Source organism: Coloeus monedula (genome assembly GCF_965178545.1).
Source record: "Coloeus monedula genome assembly, chromosome: 13".
NCBI classification, from domain to species: domain Eukaryota; kingdom Metazoa; phylum Chordata; class Aves; order Passeriformes; family Corvidae; genus Coloeus; species Coloeus monedula.
Genome location: NC_138793.1, coordinates 14,387,171 through 14,411,035, shown reverse-complemented (window position 1 = coordinate 14,411,035; position 23,865 = coordinate 14,387,171). Strand labels below are relative to the sequence as shown.

The 23,865-nt window shown below is 39.9% G+C and overlaps 1 protein-coding gene across 1 annotated transcript; it reads left to right on the top strand.

Annotated features, from left to right (window-relative positions):
• Window positions 1-346: 346 nt before the first annotated feature.
• On the top strand, window positions 347-21,758 carry RSPRY1 (ring finger and SPRY domain containing 1; the record flags this gene model as incomplete). Its single annotated transcript, XM_082289898.1, has 14 exons — window positions 347-693; window positions 3,609-3,661; window positions 5,123-5,235; window positions 7,833-7,959; window positions 9,343-9,401; window positions 9,740-9,806; window positions 10,450-10,581; window positions 11,879-11,994; window positions 12,777-12,920; window positions 15,655-15,766; window positions 16,775-16,877; window positions 17,994-18,146; window positions 20,282-20,386; window positions 21,332-21,758. The coding sequence occupies 14 exons, from the start codon at window positions 347-349 to the stop codon at window positions 21,426-21,428; spliced, it is 1,728 nt and encodes a 575-aa protein (XP_082146024.1). The 3' UTR covers window positions 21,429-21,758.
• Between the last annotated feature and the right edge of the window lie 2,107 nt (window positions 21,759-23,865).

Sequence of the window (23,865 nt, the reverse complement as noted above, 5' to 3'; positions counted from 1 at the left end):
GAGAGCTGCTTACCAGGGGAACTTCCTCCTCCTCCTCTTCCTTCCTTTCCCTTTCCCCACAATAGACTTCAGGTAAAGCCTTGTGTTTCTTAGCTGCTTTATCCACCAAAACTGATTCTGTTTACTAAAATAGGAATTCTTCTGTTGTTCTCTAGCAGTAGTAACACTGACTCTTGTTCTGGGTTTGCTTTTTCAGACCTCCTTCTGGATGACCAATGTGTGTTTTAAGTGATTCTGTCGGCAGCTAAGTCTCCAACTTCCCACTCATTCCAGCTGGTAGCAACGTTTATAATGCAAAAAGATCACAGTCCAGGATCACACAAACATTTCTCTTAAAACTTCCTAGATGATTGTAGTTGCTTTGGTTGTGTTCTATGCTAGCAGAAGCCTTTTCCAAGGTCTGCTGTTGACTCTAGAGCACTACATTCCCCGTTTCCTGGGAGCCTTGGGGGCTGGCAGCATGGGAAACTCGTGTGTTTGCCGTGACGACAGCGGAGCCGAGGACAACGTGGACTCTCGGGGCCGGCAAACGGAGAACAGCAGAGCACACATCCCTGAAGCAAGAAGCCACCCAAGGGACCCTGTCCGTCCGCCCAGGAGGGGCCGAGGACCTCATGAACCAAGAAGGAAAAAACAGAATGTGGATGGGCTGGTACTTGACACACTGGCTGTAATTCGGACGTTGGTAGATAAGTAAGTACCTCCTCAAGGAATAATTCAACATGAATGAAAATGTTCTTGTCTTCTCTCAAACTGTGGCTCCAGCCTCTCACCGATCTACACCTGACCCTCCCTGAAGCAGCCACGTGTTTCCATCTGGAGGCTTAGGAGAGGAGCACCTTTCCTAGGTAATAGAAGTAGCTCCTGAGTGCCCAGGTACAGACTCTTCCAGGAGCTGAGGAGCTTTCTCACAGTTCCTGTATGGGCCTACACCCATGTGGGATGAGGAGTGTGCTCAGGATTTCTTACCTGGCACAGATAGAGAGTTTAGGAAGCAATAAACATTCCAGAGTCTGGGAACTTCTGTCCTAAAAACTGGTTGTTGTGCAGTTTTCTGTTTGCAGGCTGTATTTAACTACTTTGGAAATGGTGAAGCAAAATAGGGAGCTTTGATCTTTGTTAGCCTGGATAAACAGACTGAGGTTTTCCTTCCAGTTATAAGTCTGACTACTTTTTAAAGATCTCATGTTGTGACTGCCCAACTCACAATCCCAGTATTGCATTCCTGGCATGCTCAAAGCATCCATTAAGGGTGTGGGGGGTATTTATGGGCCCATCCTTTTTTTTGGTCTCTTTTTGATTTTGTGTTGCTTTCTACAAAGTTTTAAAAGGCCCTTAAAAATGATGGGTTAAGTTAGCTTGTCACCTTTTGGATTAGGTGCAATGTAAGAATTGAGGAGATCAGATCTGAAGGAAAAACCTTATTCCAGCCTGACAGCTGGGGTTTGAGTTTAAGGTGGATGAGGCTCAGAATAAGTGAGGCTTGATTCATGTACCTACATCAACTCTGGAATGTGCCTGCAGAGGAGGAGTTTGCTTTCCTGCTGTCTTTAAGCACAAATACCACGACTGATGTTTTTCACGAACATTTAAGTCCAAGGTGTGTGTTTGGTTGGTTTTTTAATAGGTTTTATTTTGTGCTCTGTCTTCAAATCGTGAAGTTAAAATCATGGCAAACGTTTTTTAAAGTCTGCCCAGTCTCACATGCTGTCTCCTTTCCCCCAAGTTCAGCTCCCTAAGCTGTTTCACAACACTTTTGAGCACAGTTGATCCTGTTCCTGTGGGTACTGCAATCAGTGTTGTAATCTTGTAAGCACTTTCCTATGCTACTGAGGGACAATAAGCATAGTTATTTCACTGCCCCTGTTTCTGACAAATTCCTGAAGCTACTGTATTTTTACAGGGGTTTTTTTGCAGACTGTAGTGAAATGCACTGTGATAAGCAATGAATAGTTGCTTTCCCTGTTTGCTATTTGTTTGTTTTTTCTTGGGGTTCCTTTTTTTTCTTATTGTTGTTTGGTTTTATCAAATCTCAAAGTTCTGACCTAAAACATGTCTGACAACTGATAAATTTTTTTCTGTCCTATCTAGAGATAGCTGCTTTCTAGAAGCTTAATTTCATAAACTCAGAAGGATAAATTCTAAATTTGGGGCTTATATGAAAAGCTGCCTTGCAAATTAAGACATTACCAAAATGGCTATTTTGTTTCAAAATGAGGAAGGTGTGTCCTGGAGGAGATGTTTGGAAATTAAGTGGTTAAAATGGCAAATCAATGGGACAGGACTGTCCTTTGCTCAGTGCCAGTACTGTGAACATCTGCTACCTAGGACAAAATCAGAAATCTTGCAGATAAAAATGTCATTCTTTATCATAGCCTTTACTTGTACTTACAGTTGGGATTTTTGTTGGGATTTTTTTTCTCCTTTCTTTGAATCTTTCTATCCTTTCTCCTGATGTAATTCTGCAGTACTGCACTTTTTTCCTTCTGGGCAGGTTACTTTCCAGAAGAAAGGTGAAGATGCTTCAAGTTAAAAAACCCAACCGTTTGTTTTTAAATGTTGTGGCAATATAAAAATGGGATAAACTTCACTTTAGCATTTTCTTGTGGAAATATTTAAGAATGTGTTCACCTTTTTGTAAGGAAAAAAAAGGACATGTATTTACATCATATATATTACATCAAAGCTGAAATTTTTCTCTTCTTTAGATTGATTTCTCAAACTAGCTAGCTTTATTATCTTCATAATTAATGTTGAAATTTTATAAAATTCCTCTGTATTTCATATTTCCAATTTCTTCTCAGATCTGTGTGATAGAAATTGAGCGTGGAACATAAAGTCTAAGCCTGGGGCTAGTTCTCAGTGCCCAAGGAGCACTGAATAAAGTATTTTAGGACATGCTGATCGATAAGCTTTTTCTGGACCTGGAGGTGCTTACTGAACAGGATTTTGGGGTCTTGCTTTAGGTACTTTCACTGGCAGTGCGTGCTCAGATACACAAGCTTTGTGTCCTTACTTCAGCAAACTGGACTGAGGAGCTGATCTCTTGAACTTTTTGTGATTTTCATGTTGGAAAGGGGGTTGGGTTAAGTATTTTCTGTTAAACTGCCTTAACTATTTCTTTTAACTGCTCTTGCTTGAAGACTGTGATGCTGGTGGCTTCCCTTTAAGTTTTGTGGTGTTTTTTTAATATATTTATATATTTAGCAAAGAATTTCTGAGAAAAAAAACCCTGTTGAAGCGATGCCCCTTATGCACTGCTCTGGGTACACTTTGTGACCTCTGACATGCAGTGCCTCATTATGTACTACAAGGAACATGCTAATGAACAGCACCAAGCCTATTATGTTCAGCTTTTAGACATGCAGATGTGGATCACAATTTCCTTGTCAGCTGTTGCAGATGTGCAGATGTTGATGCTGAGCCAGAGGGGCTCAAATCCCATCTGTGTTTCAGATGTGAAAATGACATTAGCAATGTGCAGCCTGTGTAACTTCCTTTTGTTAAATGGTTACTGGATTTGTTTTCTGTCTGTGTAGAATCATTTTACTCAGTGTATTATGTTGATGATTGTGTGTAAATTTTGACCTGTGTAATATCTCTTTCAGTGACCAGGAGCCTCCTTATTCAATGATCACGTTGCATGAAATGGCAGAAACAGGTATCGAGGCATTGTGTTGGGCATTTCAGTTGTGACTCACAAGCAAAAGAAATGGAACAAACCCCAAGCCCCTCTTTTCTTTGCAAAGAAAAATACACTGCAGCAGGCTGTGTTAGGATGTGGTGTGCAGCTTTGGGGATGTGTGAACCAGAACACAGTTCTGCCCTTCAGAGCTTCACTGAGCTCACTGCGTTGGCCTGAAGTTTTTTTGAATTCAGTTAAACTTCCCACATGAACTCTCCAGAAGCAGCCAATGGATGGCCCCAAACACATCGTAGTGGCATTAAGCTGTAAGCCACAAAGAATGGCTGTTTGCAGCTGAGCAGGAACAACCTCTGTGTGTACATAGACAGGGCTAAGCCAATGTGCTCTAGTGTTGGCCACTAGCACGTTCCTTTAGGTTTGGGTATTGCTGACCCGAGACCTCCTCTTTACTGATGTATTTGTCCCGACCCCATCACTAAGTGTTCCTGCAAGACAAGCCACATTTGTAGCAAGGCTGTGTTATCTTTGCTACAGTAGGAGAAATTCTCCCAGCTTAAGACTTCAAGCAGACTTCTGGTTTAGGTGAATTTTTCTCTTTACTTAGTAATGTTGGTACTGGTCTTAGGAAGTAATATTTCTGTATTAAAGTAAATTATTCAGCCCAGTTAGATATTACAGCATTTCAATAAAATGTTTTTCAGGGGAATGTGCTATGAGAACTCAAACCCCAGTGTGTTACTGCTGTGTTGTTGTTGAAGGGAGCGCTGCTCCTTCTACCTCACTCACCAGTATACAGATACAGACTCTCTTTATTTTCACTTTTAAGGGAGCTATTTTCTTGTAACTCCAAATCTGTTTACTTTAAGAGTAGTTTAACATCTTCTATGTGGATTGTTGTCTGCTTGCAAGTAAAAGCCCTTATCTACTCATTCAACAGTGATAGCTGTTCCTTAGGAAAACAAATGTTCTTTAGACCAGCAGGCATGTGAAAACGCCACTGAGTTTCTCTGAACCTCATGTTACTTCAGGGAACTCAGGAAGAGGGATTTGATTGTGGTTAAAAGAAATATTTACTCAGTGTCATTGTGTATGCAGCATTTAACACTTAAGAGTTGACATTGGATGCTGAACTCTGGAGTATCACACTAGAACAAAGTACTTGTCCATGCCACCATGAGTATTCCTTCTTAATAGTAGTGGGAGCTAAAGGATGCTCTGGCCTGGGCTAGACTATTCTACAAACACTAGAGGTGTTCACTATTACCCAAGCTGCTGTAAACTTTTTCTTTCTTGAATGTAAACTTCTAACCTACTGCAAACTACGACAGTGGTGTAAAAAGCAAACTGTTTTTCCCAATGTCTCTAAGCTCACTGGGTAATTTTGAGGATTTTTCAATTTACATTTAGGGATGTATTTTGAACACTTCTGCATTGCACTGTTACTTCTGAGTGTGATTTCTGTTTTGTGGTTGACAGATGAAGGCTGGTTGGAAGTTGTCCAGTCTTTAATTAGAGTTATTCCATTAGAAGATCCCCTGGGACCAGCTGTTATAACGCTACTACTTGATGAATGTCCGCTGCCAACAAAAGTGAGTCGAAAGCACATGTGTTTATCTGTGGCTGGATGTCAGTTATTCGTGGTTGCCACACCCATGATCTCTCTGGGTGGGTTTCACCAGTGATGCAAGACTGCTAGTGGCTCAGAAAATGGATGTAACATTCAATTTCGAGTAATTTGGGGTGACTTGGTGTCTAAATGCTAATTAATGCTAGGAGCATTCCCAAAAAAGGTAAATTTGGTTCATGGGGAAGGAACAAGAGACCTTTGGGTTTTGGCCGCTTTTCTTGCCACTCTTTCCTGCCACGTGGTACTTACACTGTGCAGGGAGGGTGTGCAGGTGCTGCAAAAGCTGCACAAGTTCTGCCCTTTTGTTCTTTCATTTGCAAAGCTGCATGTTGACAAGTCACTTTGAAATTGTTCCTGCCCTGCACGTGAGGAATGTGACACAATGGCTGTGTTAAGCTAAGCAAATGACATTTTTTAACAATGAAATATCTATATGTGACTTTGGCAAATGAGAATACTTTTGTTTTACTGGCCACTAATCTGGTTTTGGGTGGACAGATGACCTGAGGTGTTCCTACTGTGTTGGTGTAGGTGTGTAAGTGAAAGCCTCAGGCATTTAGGATGCTAAACATAATGTTTGTACAGAGAACTTGTCTGTCTTCAAATGTTTGTCATGATCTCGTTTCTTGAGAAATTGATGATCATATCATTGCAGCTTTCATTTCTGAAGCTCCTGATGCTGCCAGTTTTAGTCTTCCATTGGTGTTGTTAGGAATATAAAGAGCTGGTTACGTCAGTGACTGGAGAATTGGTCAAGTTCTCAAACTACCTGATGTGGGTTTGTTTCCTCTAGGCTATTGATTAAACTTGTCTGAGACTTTGAAACAAGAGAAATTTATTATGACTGTCATATAGACTGCTGAGTTATTTTGAAAACACAGCTATGACTAGAAACTTTGTCTGCTTTAAAAAGAGATCAGGAAATGGAGACCACTACAAATGCATCATAGGAAGAGTGATTTTGGACTTTTTGTTTGGCTCTACAATGTACTTGGCAGTCAAATGATTTGTTTTTCAAAACCCCCATGACTTTTATTTGGGTACTTTTAAGGAGTTTGCTATAAAATAGTTGAGCTTATCAAGACAAAGGGAGTGAGGTCCCTTTTTTTCTGGGGTGCACAGTGGTTTTTCCTGTGTCTCTACAGCACAAGGAGCTGCAGCTGTGGGGTCTGCTGGCCACATGTGACCTAGTAAAGTGTGTGCTGCTGTTCATTTTCTTTCTATACAGGATAAGTTTTAAGTTTTTTGTCTTACGGATTTTAAGTCAGTGCCTCACTTCCATGACAGCTGGAGAACAGCAGCAAGCTGTATTTCATTTTCTGTTATTGCAGGCTATAAAGTCCATAAAGTTAAAAGGGCAGTGCAGTAAACTGTTTATTCTATAAAGTCTTTATTTAACTCAAAGTAGTTGATCTCTCTGACAGTTCTAATAATGGCTAAAAGCACTATCAGAGTATGTCAAGAGTCTAATTTTAGTGAGTCTTTTCCATCCCAAGTCTGTAGCTCAGTCATTCTTTCTTCTTTCTCTGTTCTTTCCACTTAGCTCAGTCCTGTTCATCAGTTCTGTTTTTGTGGCTTTCCTTTTAAGAACATAACTACTTTTCAGTGTGATCTCTGTACAGACCTCAGACTCTAGCACAGTCAACTGATTTGAGTGTGGCTCAACACAGTTCAAAAAACCACATCTATTCAGCTTGAGCAGTGCTCATTTTTCCTCCAAATGGCTGCTGATGACTTCAATATGAGGAGTTCTTCTGTTTTAATTAGATCCTTGCCTGAGATTATGCAGTTTCAATCTGAATCAGCTGAAACTTTCATGAAGTCTGGAAAGCTGAGGAGAATTTGGAACTTTACAGGGTGGGGTTCTCCCTGTGGGATGACTTGTTCTGGCTCTAGATTAACCCCTAACTACCCTGAAAATGCAGAGTATGCTCTAGACCTATCTTGAATTTTATTCATACCATATTGCCTGAACAAAGCAAGTCAAAGCATGACATGTTAGATTTATTACCCTTATTGGTTACTTCCTAAATTTGTGTGACTACAGAAAACCATTTAGGCTCTCAAGAATACAGTTTGAGACATCCTGTAAAGCTGACAACATCCTAAATTTATGATGGGAATTTGGGCTTTTTGGGGAGGGGGCGTGTCTCTTTAGTCCTGAATTCTAAAATCTGAAACAGTCCCTTTGTTTTGAAAAGGGTGTCAGTTTTAGGACACTGGAAATAGATCAGATGACAGTGGTGCCATATGTGCTAATTGCTTCCTATTGCCACGAGGAGCTCACTTAGGTATGTCCAGAAGTGTCCTGAGCTGTTGATCACAATTACCAACAATCTGGTGGTAATTTTAAAGTTACAACTCTTAGGTCTGTTGAGCTTTTCTTCTCATGTGTCCTTTGTTATCTTCTTATCTTAGGAGATAACCACCCCATGCTGTCTGTAATATGATGCTGACTTTAGTAATGTAGCATAAAAACCAGTCTGTTGAACGATACTGAATTAGGGGAAACTGTATCTGTCAGTAACGTTGAAGAGATTTCTGATTTTTCTTTTGCAGGATGCATTGCAGAAGTTAACTGAAATATTAAACTTAAGTGGAGTTGCTGCTTGCCAGGATGCTTGTCACCCTGCCAAGCACCGGAACACAACTGCAGTGCTCGGCTGCTTGGCAGAGAAATTAGCAGGTAAAGCTCTGGGGTTCTCCTCACAACACGTGGGGTTCTCTACAACACCTTCTGCTTTAGCACCCATGATGCAGACTAGGTCAGAAGTGTTTTCTTAGAACTGAATAATGTTCTGCATAGAGGGGGTGCCAGGCATGACAGAATCTGGTTGATTCAAATGTCTGAATGAGCCATTCACAAATCCTTCTGATGAATGGTTAGTGATTGAGGATCACTGTTTGTTATACTGCCTTAGCACTGGTAATCAGTCTCTTCTGCAGTCCCACTCTGGCTGTGAATTATTGAGGACACATTCTCCAGAGTATAGGCAGGGGTATCAAGTTAGTGGTCTTGGAGGCTGTATAGAAATAAAAAAGAAATATGCTTTTTCCAGTAGACATGTCTTATTCTATTGTAGATAGCTGAAAAGATTCTCTTCTGTGTTGCTTAAAAGAGAATTGCTAAGATTCTATTTTAAGTGACTTTTCATATAGAATTTTATTCCCTGTCTTTCCTAGTACACTGTTGGAAGCTGATGATTAAGTTTCCTTCCTGCTGATGGTCTGTTTTGTATCTAGTTTTTTTTTTTTCCTTTTCTGAAAGTGGGCAGGAAATAGAGGGAAAAAGTGATTGTCTGGTGTCATCTAATGGTTATTAAAACCCAATTACTGTATTTCTGTGAAAAAACAAGTAAAGAACAAGGTCTGGAAGTATTTTTGTACTGCGATACTTCTACTCTATTATACTAAGCCAAAATGAGATTCTGTCTCTACTGTCATCTTAGTGGACACAGATCTCATTGTGTCAGCTCAGGCAACAAATCTGTTAATGAAGTGTTGGAACCCACTGCAATTTTTTAGGAGTTTGTAGATGCCAGAGTTTGATTCCCTTGTGTCTCTTTCTTGATTAAGTGGACACTATTTCAGGGCTTTTCCATTTTAAATTGGCTGCTTGCTCTGGTGCTGCTGCAAGCTGTATCATTAACTATCAAGTTGGCCCTATCAGGTGCTCAGTTTTGCTTATTTTGAGCTATTGATAAATGGAGCTGGTCTTCACACACTGACCCTGGAAGTAAAGGGGAGACAGTCTCTTTTCAAAAGTAATGAGCGTGAAAACGCTGCATGGAGGCTGCTGCAGTCTTGCTCCAAAATCTGAGGTATGGCTAGAACTCTGTACCCACTTAGAGCAGTGAACTGGACAGGACTAATGTGCCAGTAACTGTGTAATTATTAAATGTGCATCAAGTATTTTGCTGGGAACAATGATAATAGTTCTATATTATAGTTTTGCTTTGCTGTGAAGTTCTTCAGTGGTCTTTAATTTGTTACCTTGTGTTTAAAAGATCTGTGGTGATGGGTATGTGGTAGTTCCCATGGAGGCATTTAATTTCTGATGTTCTTGCAGGTCCTGCGAGCATAGGCTTACTCAGCCCAGGCATATTGGAATATTTACTTCACAGCTTGGTAAGAGTCTTTGATCTTTTTGTATGTACCCATACATAGCAATTATAATGCAATTTTTTTATTGTTATTATTGTGAAAAGTTGATATTTAGCAGACATGACTCCAGTAGTGTATGTTACAAAAAACTGAGATTCCACACCCTGTGGGATCTCCATCTTTGGAGATTAATTAGAAGTCAATGGAACAAGGCTCTGATCTATTTTAGCCAGCTCTCCACAGGAGGGTGGAATACAGGAACTTTGGAGACTCCTTTGAACCTAAAACCTTCTGTGACAGACTTGCAACTCTGTCTATCTGTGCTGGGTATTAATTAATTTTTTCTTGCTGCCTGTGTTTAGAACTTCCAGTCCCACCCGACAGTGATGCTTTTTGCACTAATAGCACTGGAGAAGTTTGCACAAACAAGTGAGTATTGGCCTGGTACTGCTCTTAACACTGTGGCTTCTGCTGCATGATTGTCATTTGCTTTACCTGATCACTTGTGAGCATGAGAGTCTGCATTGGTATTTATTGCTGTAGTGACATCCCTCTACCCCTCAAAACCCTTGAGATACTTGCTGAAACTTTTCCCTGTTAGAAATTGCTATAGAAGGATTAGTGAGATGATGCCTTTGTCAATCACATAAATCTGTATTAGAGTTGGACAACAGTTAGGACTGGGAGTTTTTAGGCAGGAAAAAATATTTTTTGCTTTAATGACACCCTCACCCAAAAGCCCTTATGAGATTTGCTGAAACTCAGTCCTTCTCATCTTAGAAATTACTACATAATGACTTATGACATGAGACCTTTGTTACTTGAAAAGAAATAAATCAGTATGGGAGAGATGGAGAACAGCCATGATCAGTCTCTTGATGCAGCTCCGTGCTGAGAAGTGAAGCTGAATGAAGATAATTCCACATCTGCTTGGGGAAACAATTTCATGCTGCTTGTAATACTGAAGTTTAGATGTGTGTAGAGAGTTCTACTGCATTTGTAGGATGTTACTATTTTTAACTAAACTTGCCCTTCACTTACAGCAGTTATTCTTTTTGCTCTTAAATTGCAGGTGAAAATAAAATGACAGTTTCTGAATCGTGCATTAGCGACCAACTGATCTTGCTGGAGAAATGGACAGATAATCCAGACTACTTAAAACGCCAGGTTGGATTCTGTGCCCAGTGGAGTTTAGACAATCTGTGTAGGTATAACAAAGTGATGGATTTATTTAATAGTAACCACTCCTCCAAAGAGATGGAGGACTGCTTTGTGTTTGCTTTGTATGAGCACTTGGTGTACCTGACTGGATTTGTAATATCTCCTTGAAAAAGAAAACAAAACAAAAAAACCCCACACCAACAAATATATCCAGTGTAATTGTATGGAAAGAAAATTCTGGCAAGGAAAATGTTTTTGAAAGGAAGTGGTTTGTACTCTGCAAGTTGGAGCTGGAAGGAAAGTTCTTCTTTGCACCAATTTCTTGTAACCCACACTTCAGCAAATGTGCTGAGTGGCTCAACAGTGCAGCTCTGTCTCTGTGGAACATCTGGATTATTGACATGTCCTGGTGATGGTCACTCCTGTGGTCATTCCCCACTGGTGCACTGGCTCAAAGAATTACTAAAGACTTTTTAAAGTAAATATACTTTTTGATTTTTGTGATTAAAAAGTAAAAAGCATTTGGCAAAGTGCTGCTCTGAGTCAATCTCTTGGATGACTAAAAATCACTGAATTTGCTTATTAGTTGTGATTTCAAGGGTGCAGCAACTCTAACGACCTTGTATTTTCTAATGCCTTTTAGATAAATTTGGGTAAAAGGTCTGTTGGGCTTTAGGGGCTTTAGTCAGCTTATGGAAAGCCAATGTCAGCTGTGTTTAGTAAATGTCTGTGTAAGTGTTGCAGCAGGTTTGAGTTACATGAAGGGTCCTAAGATAAGATCTTTGACTTGTAAATTAACATTTATGTGTCAGCAATTTGACACCTGGCAAGAGAAATGCTTATGATCCTTCCATGTAGAAAGGGCAAGCAGGGAGAGAGAGAGCTGCTGTGGCTCAGTTCATCACTTGAATCACTTAAAAATGAGACAGTAGAAACCTTTAAATCCTTGTTTTCCCCTTCTTCCCTATCCCCAAATCTGTTTCCACTGTAATGAATCAGAAAAACTCTCCCCACTGAATATACAAATACAATGGTAAATCCTGAAATAGGGGCATCTTGGTGTGACCTTGGATGCCTTCCACTTGCCTGTGGGTTTCCTGCAAGTTCTAATTATATTGTGGGAGTTCTGGTCAGAGGCACAGGTTGTGCTTTCATATTTAGAGGGTATTTAACACACAGTGTATTGGAAGCTGTTTTCATGCAGGCAAAATTTCAGTGTTTCATTCAGTTAGGCCAAAAATTACCTGGATCCTAGGGAGACTGACTATCAATGTATGAAGTGTTTAAAATCAAGTTTTGCAGCAGTAACTAAAACTGGTTGGGTTTGGGTTTTTTTTCAGTTTTAAAAGAAGGCAGGCAGTTTACATATGAGAAGGTTGACTTGACCAACATTAGGGCTATGCTGAACAGTAACGATGTCAGCGAATACCTGAAGATCTCACCACATGGATTAGAGGTAGGAAATTGTTTCATGTTTTCAACCTGAAAAAGAGGCTGAAGAAAAAGGCAGGTTTTGCTTTTGTACTTGCTCCTGAGATTTTTCTAGAATGAATCCAAGTTGTCTGCCAGCTTTGTACAGAAAACTTGCTTTGTCATCAGAGGGTTCTAACATCACTACACTGATTTCAGTTGTAGAAATGGTCACACTAAAGTAACGCCTGTACCTGTGCCCCAAAACTTCAGGGAAGTGAGGAGGATTCTTAAGAGTCAGATGGCTTTTCACTTACTTAGTGAACAATTTTAGTAAAAGTATCATTCTATTGTTTGTCCTGTCTCATCTTGAAAAGCTCATAGCAGTCAGATTTGTCTTGGCCACGTGGGGTTTCTTCCTTCCTCTGTAACTCCTTCTAAAAACTTGTTTGACTGCTTAGAGATGAATTTTCATGAATTAACATTGAATTATGTTAATAATTGTCCTTCATACCAGGAATCAGTTAATAACCAATGATTTATGTTTTCCTGTCTTGGTTGTCTTAGTCTTTAAATCTTTAAATTGTTGCTGTCAAGTTTCTGCTTTTTTTTTTTTTTTTTTTGCCTGTGGCTTAACCACTGAACAATTTTCAGTCTTCCCACTCACTAGTTTGTGTGACAACTACTGCTATAAAGAGAGGTCACTTTGTCTGAAATGCGTCTAAAATTATGTTGGCATATTCTTATATGCAAGAAACTTGATCCAGGGAAGAAAGGTGTTTGAATGCTGATTTTGTAGACACTGAATTTTTTGTTTGGATTGGGTAGGCGCGATGTGATGCCTCGTCCTTCGAAAGCGTAAGATGCACATTCTGTGTCGATTCTGGAGTCTGGTACTATGAAGTTACAGTCATTACTTCAGGAGTGATGCAGATAGGATGGGCAACCAAAGACAGCAAATTTCTCAACCATGTGAGTACTTGCAATGTCATCGAGCTGGTGATGTAACATCAGTGGTTTTCTTCTTACAGCATCTAGGAAAATAGCTCTGGTTATTCTGTGGTCATAACTGAGCACTTGCTTGTTTCCTTCAAATTTTGTGTCCATGAAGAGCTGTTTTTGCTGAATTTGGTGGTGCAAGAGAAGTCAGTATTGTCATTGCTACAGACTGGCACTGTTCACCCAAGTCATCCAGAGCTGCAGCAGAGGCAGCTTGTTATCTGCTAGCTGTTGTCTGGAAGCTATAGGGAACTTATTTCTTGTAGCATAATCTCTTGGAAATTCTTTAGATAACAGTAGTTCCTGTCTGGTTTTGGAAGTAAACAATAAGTCACTAGGAACAGCAGTTTCTCATGCACTGTCTTTTACATGGGTCACCAAGCAGCAATTTCATCATCCTCTTTAACATATTTTCCTATTAAATTAAATTTCACAAGGGAAATAATTAAAATTTCACTCTGGGATAACATGGTATCATTGGACTTGCTGGTAGCAGGAATATGGTACAGTCTGGGAATGCAAAAGCTTCTTTTTAATGAAAAACAAGGATTACAAAAAGATTAAACCCTCTACCTTCTTGCCTTTTCCTGAGAGTACAGAACAAGTACACTGTCTTATTTTATAGTTTGCTTTACTGTCCCTCTCATCCAGATAATTTTGTATCTTATTCTTAGTTCTAAATATTCTTCTTCCTCCTATTTACTTATAAGATTGTGTACTTGCTAGCGTTAAAGCAAAATGTGCCATGTGCACGTGAAGTCCAAACACAGTCAACCATGGAGATGTCACTAGGTCTTCCTTCTTAAATCTTTGCAGTAACTCTGCATGGCTCTTAGAAGCTTTGTATGCTTTTTATGCTATAGTATAATTTGTTTCAATATTTCCATAATAAGAAAGAGTAATGGTTACTACCCAAAAAACTTGTCTACTTCAGCTTAATTTTCTGTATTACCAGCCTTCCAAATGACCATTAAAGTTCATTGAAGTGCAAGCTAGAATTTTAGGACAAAAGGTATGTTAGGCCTAGCCTAGTGCTGAGAATGGAAACAGTGCTGGGATTTTAAGTTGGCACTTCTACTGGCTAAGCTGGAGTGAGAAATTCACCTGTAGCCCTTCTTTACTGTTGGAATTGCATGGTTTTCTGTTCCTACTTAGAATTTATTTTAGGAGAAGAATTATATATTTAATGTAGAGATAAGCAGTTAAAACTGCTCATTTCTGATTATTATAGAAAAAGTCATTCTACAGCTGAGTCAAATACAGAAGCTAATGTGAAGATAGGCCAAATACACACATGTGAGTAAATATTGATTGTGGGGTATGAGAGAAACACAGGGGTGAGAAACCCAATGGGAATGCAAGAGCAGCTTCTCTCACCATTTAACTTAAGCATTCCTGTGAGTTTAGAGGTCTTGCTCTATTTCTTGTAATTATTCATGGAAATAGCATTGTCTTCTGCTGATGTATAACATGCATATATCTCTGTGTCACATCCAAAGTCCATTTAGAATGGAATTGAAGTGTGATTTAAGTAAAAAAAAAAAAAACCCACACAAATAAAAAACAACACCAGACAAAAATACCATGCAGACCTGTGCTGAGCACAGTCCTTGTAGACACACTGAGTGTTACAGAAACTGTCTGAAATAAAAGGCCATGTGTCTGCCTTTAGACTGCTAAGAGGCTTAAAAGATTTTTTTTTTTTTTTCCCCACTTACTGTTAAGGAGCTTGGTGTATGTGCATTTTTCTGTGTGTCCTGTACAAGGTATGAAAATGGGAGATGTCATTTCTAAATAGGATGATTTTTCTGTTGCTGCAGCTGTTTTGCTGGTGGCCAAATGCTGCTCTTATTCATCAGGTGTGTGCCTGAAATACAAGGGATATTATCCTCTGGGTATGTCACAAACACAGCCCTCAGAAGCCATATGCTCTTTATTTACAGCATCTGTAACAAAAAGACTTGTCCTAAATATGACATTAACCACCCATTAGCTGGGCTCAGCTTTAATTTGGGACATGGGAGGCTTGTGTAATCAGATGCTGTCTGGTATTTGCACTCCAGACAAACCATACTGAGGAAGTTACTTACCTTCCATAATGCTTTTGGGTTTCACGGTTGGGCTCTGCTACGTGACAGATTTCTCTCCCACTCTGAAACTCTTGAGTTTTGTGTTTGCCTTGGACCTTAGCACTATCACTTGATAATGTTTTCACCATTTGAAGGAGGCTGGCACTGAAAGGGACACAATATGCAGCAAATTAGGTGAAGGGCCTGTATGTTTGTTCTCTGTGTGTGCTGTGGGTTCTGGTGGCACATGGATATCTTGTGGGGAAAGGCATTACAAATTTGGTACTGGGACTTCAAGATAAGACAGTGGTTATTCTGTGGTGACTTTTTAAGATGCAAAAATTTAACCTATTTGGGTACTAGGATTTTTAAATACTTTGACAGGAGTCATTTGAGGTCACAGAGAATGGAAGACACTTTGGAAAAAATATCTCCTTCTCCCTTCCTCCTCACCCCAACAAATTCCCTTTTGATGTGAAAATGAAACTAAGACTAGTTTAAAGGAAAAAATTACCTTCATGGGGGGAGGGAGAAACCCTTCCTGCTCTTGGAAGAGTGGTTTAGGTGAATGAAAATACACTTCAGCCCTCTGTGTGAGGAATGGCTGCAGGCTGAAATGTTCTGCTCTCTTTCTAAAGGAAGGTTACGGCATCGGGGACGATGAATACTCCTGTGCATACGATGGCTGCCGGCAGCTGATTTGGTATAATGCCAGAAGTAAACCACATTCCCATCCCTGTTGGAAAGAAGGTATTCAGTCTATCTTCTCCTGTTTATCCTAACTGTAGATTTCTGCACAGGATTTTTTCCCCTTTCTGTTCATAGGTGTGAACAAAGCAGTTACTGCCTAATTCTGATGTTCGTAAAGTTTAATAATCACTGTGTCTTTAGCAGTGGTATAAATGTGCACAGTGGGCACTACAGTCTTGTTCCCCAGTCTGTGTAAAGAGACTCTTGTTGGTTAATTGCTTTTTCTTTTCAAATGCAGAGGAAAAATCATAGCACCAATTAATATTGGACATTTAACCATGAGACCTTTTTCCACATGTTTGAAGTCATACACAACAGGGCTGAAATCTTCCTTTCTGGGTTGAAAGAGTTGTTTTAGAGAAGGGAAAAAGCCTTGATCTCTGAATTAGACTTTTTTTTTTTTTCTTTTTTAAGGAGGAGTTGCACTGTCTTGCTTACTTTAAATTCTTGGATAACTACTTGGACAGCAAAGTTCTGTTCTTGATCTCAGCTTTGAAATCTTGGTAGGATTCTGTGCATGCCATGCTTGTGTGAACTGTGCCGCCTTCTCTTCTATTAAAATTTTCCCCCAAGGATGGCTAAATTAAAACACCTCTGAAAAATAAATAGCACAAGCATATTGGAAATTTCTCCTCAGAACACCCACTTGCTAAAGTCTATCTTCAACAGGTGTAAAATAGCCAAGGAGTGACAGAGTGCAGCTTTCTTCTGGCTTTGGCAAATACTCTGCAATACTTCTACAACTATATAGTATTAATGCTCTGGCAGACTAAAATAATTAAGTTTTTTTACTGTTTTCTCTTGGGTTTTTTGATTTTGGTTTGGGTTGGTTTTTTTTTTTTGTTGTTGCTGTCTGTATCAATGTTTCTTCTTTTGTGCTTTTGCAAACAGTTCCTTTTAAGTAAGACAGCTCACAGTGACATATGTGATACTTGAAACAATAACTGTTTCAGCTGTTGGCATTTAACAGAAATTAAATCTTTAAATTATTTTTGTTTTGCATGTAAGGAGACACAATAGGATTTCTACTAGACTTGCAAGAAAAGCAAATGATCTTCTATTTAAATGGAAACCAGCTTCCTGCTGAGAAGCAAGTATTTTCATCTGCTGTGTAAGTATCTGCTCATTTGGAAGGACATGACCTCTGTGGATAATTGTTTTAATTATATGAAGAGTTTCCAATTTGAGATGTAAATTCATATTTACTTACCTGAAGCCATCATTAAGCAAGTTTCCCTGTTGAAAGTTGCTTAGAAATCAGTAAGAAGGATATAATTTTACAGGTGGATTTCAGGGTCCAAAATAAATACTTTGGACTTTCCAAAGGTAGGTTCAACTCAATGTTTTATACTGTCAAATTAGCATAGCATTAAAATAGAATGAGGCTGTAGCAAAGATGAACAATTTTCTGGTGCCTGAGGAATTTATCTTCTGAAAAATAAAGCCTATCTTGTAAATGTTGGAGAGGGCTTGTTAACTGACTGCTGTTCACTGGGGTCAGCTCCTGGAGCAGCACATAGAATATTCATCAGAGGATGTCTCTTGGTAGCATTGCAGGCAGGTGTTGGGCTTATTTTGCCAGCTGTTGTTAAAATTAACACATGGTGAACTCCTCTAACTCTCATAGGGAAGTACAGCCTTTTACTTTGGAAAAGATAAGCTGGTGTAATACTTGAGAAAGCAGCTTCCTATGCAGCTTCATGAAACATTACAGTACTTTGTCAATTAATCCTACCATGCTAATAATTTCATCCATGTTTTCTCCTCAAAATAAAGTTCAAGATGCAGGTAAAGAGCAGTTCAGTTTAAAGAGCTGCTGAGAATCTTCTTTACTCAGCCTTTAGTGCTCTGTTCTTTGAGTATGTAATTGATAAACTTGAGTACTTGTTAGAACTTGGGGTATTACTGAATTTTGGCCCTTTCTGTAAATTTGAAAGAGGTGATAGTTGTGGTTTTGAAAGTGTGACTAATACAAGTTGTACAGTAGGCATTTTATTAGCTGACTCAGTAAGAAATTCAGATAAATCCTGATAGTAAATTCAGGAATTAAGAACTAAACAAGGTAAGTATGTGCAGCTGCAACTTGCTGTTCTCCCAGTTAGCTGCAAAACACTGGTATTAAACTTGTCTCTGTCTCAGGGTATATTTTCAAATGGTAATAGTAACATGTCTGGAAAGCTCTGCTGTTATTTAAGTCATTCTAAAATGCCTGTCCATCATGTTGCAGATCGGGCTTTTTTGCTGCAGCAAGTTTCATGTCCTATCAACAATGTGAGTTCAACTTTGGGGCAAAACCCTTCAAGTACCCACCACCAGTGAAGTTTAGTACCTTCAATGATCATGCATTTCTGACAGCAGAAGAGAAAATCATTTTGCCCAGGTAATCCTCCTACCTTGTGTGTTTGCATGCAGACAAATAAAATGCTTCACTGATGAGTTGCAAAGTCTTGCCTTGTACTCAGCAAATTAATTTCTTATGGGGTCATACTTCCATAGGTCCCTCTTCTAAAATGATGAGGCAATAGGCTCCAGTGCAATTTCATCAGTAGGGCAGGAGATGTGCAACCAAAATCGATTACATTAAAATATATCTTGTAATATGAAGCTAAATTAAAATGAACCAGTACCACATAGTAAGCTGTTTTACTAAAAGTACCTTCTGCCATCCAAGAATTATTAGGTTGATTGAGGAGGTATAGTCTTAATTAGAAAAAAAGAGGTGCTATTTAAAATTGACCTAGTTTGTGGTGTTGGCAGCATGGAGGTGCTGAATGATTGCAAATCTTGAAATTGTCCTTTTCTGGTCCTGATGAAAATTTCCCCATTTTTGAATGATAGTACTGACAAAGGGTATTCAAATTTAGAAGTGTTTTCCCACCTAAATATAATTCAAACCAGATAGAAACAGGTCTGGATACATTCTTCTTTAACTTTTTCCAAACTTCTGGCAGGAATGAAAACTAACAGCTCATCTGATTTAAGTTATTAGTAATAAAATAACTTACTGGAACACAAACAGTAACAGATACAGTGTGGTCTCGTATGTACCCTGGATTTCCAGCTTTGTCTGAAGATGGCCCTCAGACTGGTGCTGATGTATGTGACTGAAACAAACCTAAGTTGCAACTAATCAAGTGGGGGCGAGGTTGTTGGAGAGGTACCCCAGCTGTAATAAAATTCAGAGCCTAATTTTGAATTACCTAGCTTTGATCAAGTGTATTTGAGGTACTTAAGGATCCTAGTGTTTAAAAATAAAAGAAAACCCTTACTTCTGGGTTGGAGTCACACATTGGCAAAGTCTGAGGCTCAGGATATTGTATTTATGCAGAGAAAATCAAATGCAGCTTGCAAAATCTTTCTGTGCTTGCATATAGCCAGAGTAAATTACACCTGCTTGGGGCTGCAGGTGCTTTAAGTGAAGAGTCTGATTTAAGATGATCTGTTAGGTACAAATTTGTCACCCTCCCTTTTCAAATTAAGTGTTCTTCTGTCTTAGTAGTGTCCCACACTGGATGAGGGGTTTGCAGTTTCTGGCTGATGCTCAGATGGGACTGGTGTTCTTCTGGCACTGCTCTTGCAGTGTTCAGGCAATAGCTCTGAGAGCTGTTACATGATGGTGCCAAAAGATGAGAGATCAGCTCAGGGAGACTGGTTTCCTGTTGATGCCTGACTGGTGAAACCTGGCCTCCTGTGTTACAGACTATTCATTATGCAATAGCACTGAAAGGCTCCATTCAAGGTTGGACACTGTTGTTCTTTGTGTAAACAAAGATCATCCCTGCCCTACAGCCTGAACTGCTTGGAAATGATAAACCAATCCTAAATTAAAAGATAGCTTTGGTCATCTTAAAAGTGATAGGAGATAAGGCAAAGGCCTGTATGAGTGGACCCTAATTATCCATGACAGGATTTAACATAAACTCATGCAGAGCTGTGCTGAATTGAGTGCATCTGGTGTTGGGGCAAGACACATCACCCTGCCATTGAGCAGTTTTGATGAGTGGTGTGTGTGTTCCAGATGGGAAATGTCTTATTTCATCAAATGGGGGATTTTTATCTGTTTAGTCTCCCTTGTGGCTTTTCCATACTGGAATGTTGATTTGATTTGCAGTTTTTATGCTTTTAAACTGTGTTAGAGCATTTTAGGGTTTCTGTATATTGTTGATACATGGGTTTGTGAGGTTTATTTACTTGGGGTTTTTTCCTTAAGGCCTAGAAGTACCCACGTACAATTTCTTTAAACGTTCAGCTGCAGGAACTAGGAGAATTGAGAATTGTTATTTGATCCCCTCTTCGTCCCTTTCTGACAGACCAGAATAGGGAAGCAAAGACTGTTTTGCAGGTCTCTGGGTGTGTTAAGCCTTTTTTTGTGGGAAGTTGTGATCGATGTTTATCAGCAGTGTGGTGTAGCACAGGCAAGTGTTATGTTGGCCTTGATGCAATTCTCAGAATAGTTTTGAATCTATTGCTTTGAGTCAAACAAATTTTTAAGGGGGTCTGTTTCTCTCCCTTCAGACACAGGCGCCTGGCTTTGCTGAAGCAAGTGAGTATCAGAGAGAACTGCTGCACACTTTGCTGTGATGAGGTAGCAGACACAGAACTCAGGCCGTGTGGACACAGGTAAAACCTTAAAAAAACCCAAAACCAAAGAAATAGGAAAATGTGTGTGTGACATTCAGCTTAGATGAGGCCGTATGTAGTCCCTGCTCATCTTGATTGATTCCCCAGGATAAAGGAAATAACCTTCCCTCCTTTTAAGGATGTGACATGCAGAGGTTAAACACAGTATTCCCATTGTTCCCCTCACCCTAGACCTGAGCAGATTGAACCCCTAATTCTGTGTGTGTTTGGAGAAGTATTGAGGCTACATCTGTGTGCTGCCCTGGGCTACTGAGTCTTAATTCCCTGATGTCAAAGGCTTTACTGATTAGTACTTGATACTGGTGCTGCAAAATCCAGATCACGTGAGGAGTGCAGAAAATTCATAATATACTCACATACTCATTAAATGTTCAGCAAATGGATTGTCTCAAGTCACAAATTCCTCTAAAAGCTAAAAATGAGACAGCAGTACAAGTTATACCATAATAGCACTTTCCTGCCTTTAAGCAGCCTATTAGGAAATGAATCCAGTTAAGTCCAATTCCTTAGGGTTTTAGAGCACTCATGGAAGGAGTCTTGCCATGTGTCTAGATGCTGGAAAGTTAAAAAGAGATGTGCCTGGTGTGTGCCAGTAAGAAGTGGAGAAGTTGCTGCAGGGCACTGGGGCTGCTGCTCTCCAGACCAGCATGAGTGCTAGGATTAATGAGCACAGGGAAGTGGGATCCCAACCAACTGCAGGAGCAGCTGCAGGTCTGGGAGATGCTGAGCAGCAGGAGCTCCTCTCAAAGCCTGTAAATGGATCCACACCTGACTTGCAATGCCTAAGCTCCATGCTGAGGGACTTAACTTGACTGTGCCTGTGGCAGGCTGGCTAAACTGCTTAGTGCTTGTATTATTTTGTTGTTGTTGATTAGCTTTTCATACTGTAAAAGCAGGCTTTAACTGATTTTTCTTCTCCTTCAGTGACCTGTGCATGGAGTGTGCCTTGCAACTGGAGACCTGCCCTTTGTGTCGACAGGAAATACAAACCCGAGTCAGACAGATCTCTCACATTTCATGACACATGTGGAGAAATACCACAGACTTGTTTTTAATGAACTCCAACCAATACTGAAAGGGGAAAGCATCTCTAACCAGTCTTTATGCACATAGAACCATAGCCACGGCCAGATTTCATGCTAACTTGTAATCTGTTAATCTTAAAACCGAAATCTTTAATAAGCTATTTCCAGCTGCCAGCAATGGGAGCTGGTTTCAGCAGTCAGGAGCTATGGCTATTGGTTCCTCCGAGCAAGAGCAGAGGGAGTTGTCTCTTCTTCCCCTTTTCCTTCTCGCCTGTCACAAGTGCTGAAAAAATTTGCACTGGAAGTACACATACAATGCATTTTAGAAAAGAAGAGAAAATAAGTATTTCCTAAAACAGGGCTGTGCTGTCTTGTGCCCGAAAGTCTCTTTTTTTGGCAGAAGTCAGTACTAAAAAAAGAATGCCAATGTTTTCCTGTTTAATGTAGCCTCCTGCTGGTCAGAGACTCTGTATTTTCCGATATTAAACTGCTCAAAGACTGAATCTGTACACAGACTGATTTGAAAAGACAGTGTGGAGACTGTAGAGAAACTCACAGGTTTTAATAACTTGGTAATTCCAAAGAATGTTCTGATTTGTTTTTAAAACGTTAAAAGATTAGTGGTATTTTCAAGTACATGATGTTTCTGATGCTTTTAACTTCAGTACCCACATTTTTTGGTGAGGTTATAATTTTCAGGAGGTATTCTTAACTAATTATAATGCTGGACTGGAATTAATTTGATATTCTGGGTATTTTTTAAGGTATCATCAAACATCTTTTTTAATCAGTGTTGTTTTTGAAAGTTAGCTCAATTTTTCCAAAGTGAATATATCCTAAAATATTAGAGGAGTATTCTGGACCAGTTTATTTAAAACAAGGTTATTTGGATAGCAGTTTCAGTCTTATTCTTAACTCCTTAAAAATGCACCTTGCTTGCCACATGTCAGTCCTGCTCTGAGCAGGTTTGGGGCCACACTTCCTATTTTTGGTAGGGATCATACAGTGGGAATCTCTGCTCCACTTTAATTACACATTTGTGATGTTTGTATGTTAAGGATGCACTTCAGTAGGCAGCTCTTGACTTTTACTAGGTTTCTACAAGGAATCAGGGTTCACAGCTGGTGTCAGTGAAGTAGCACAAAAATCGGTGGGGTTCTGCTTATTTTGCACCAACTGAGGATGTGACTCGGTCTCTTCCAAGTCTTGCACCAGTTGATTTTTTTTAAATTAGTCTGTCTGTATAGTAGAACTTTGCTAATTCACACACAACTTACACCAAAACCATCCCACTTCTTGGCAGTGATTCAGCAGCAGAGGCTGTTGTAGTGAATTCTCATGGTGTGATGTAACTTATTTTTAAAATCATTAATTATCTTTATTGTACTATGAAGCACTAACAAAGCAGAGCTGAGGCTGCTTCTTCCTGCTGAGTGCTCTGGCTTCCTACTGACCTCTGTAGGAGCTGGGATCTCTGCACACAGGTCCCAGAACCCAGCTCTCTAGCAACTCCTTTCACCTTCTGCCTTTGCTAACTCAAGGGTGCTGAACTTCATCCAGACATGTGTGAATTAGGAAAGTTCTGTCCATCATTTTTATGTTGACTTTTGTCCAAATGTAGACTGGATCCAGAAGCAGAGTGCTCGTTAGTGTTTTTGCTAAAATGTGGATTCTCTTCCACCTTGGATGCCTGGCTTGATTAAAGTCAGACTGGCAAATCTGTGCCACAGGGATCTCATTTCCTCGCTGACTGTACTTTACAATGTTTTGCTGTATCCATGTTTTCAGTCAGGGCTGAGTCCCTTCCAGCTCGGTGTTCAATGAGCAAACATGACTGCCATCACTGCCACAAGGGTCACTTGAAATGAAGTTTTAAGCGCTTCCAAATGCAATGGTCAGTTTTTATCCCTAAGGTACAAAGTTACAAATCATACTTTAGGGAAGAGGTGGGACAGAACCGTTTTGAACTCTGCCTTATTAGAGTCTAGTAACTTCAGGGCTTTGGTTTCCCTGGCCAGGATTAACTGAGGTAAAATTTTCAGAAGTGCCTAGGACTCCTACTTTGTATCAACTGCTCTGTGAGATTAAGGTCTTCAGGCCCAAGTCCACAATGGCTTCTAGGCATCTGCTGTCCCCTTGGACTGGAGGTGACCTTAGAGCCCCTCTGTCTTTGTGGACATGGGACTAAGTGCCTGTGTTCTTTGTGGAAAAGATGTGAATGCTTTGGAAAATTTTGCCCCAGACCGTCTTCCATGCAGCTGGTGCTGGGCAGAGGAAGCCAATGGTGGCAGAGGAGGGAGCTGTGTTGCAGAGAAGCAGAGAACTGTCCTGTTCATTTCACAAAGGGAAAGACTGTACACTTTGACTGGCTTTCTGCCGCCATCTACGCCAGGGGCACCTTTGTCAAGCTGGATACTCCATGACAAGTGCGGT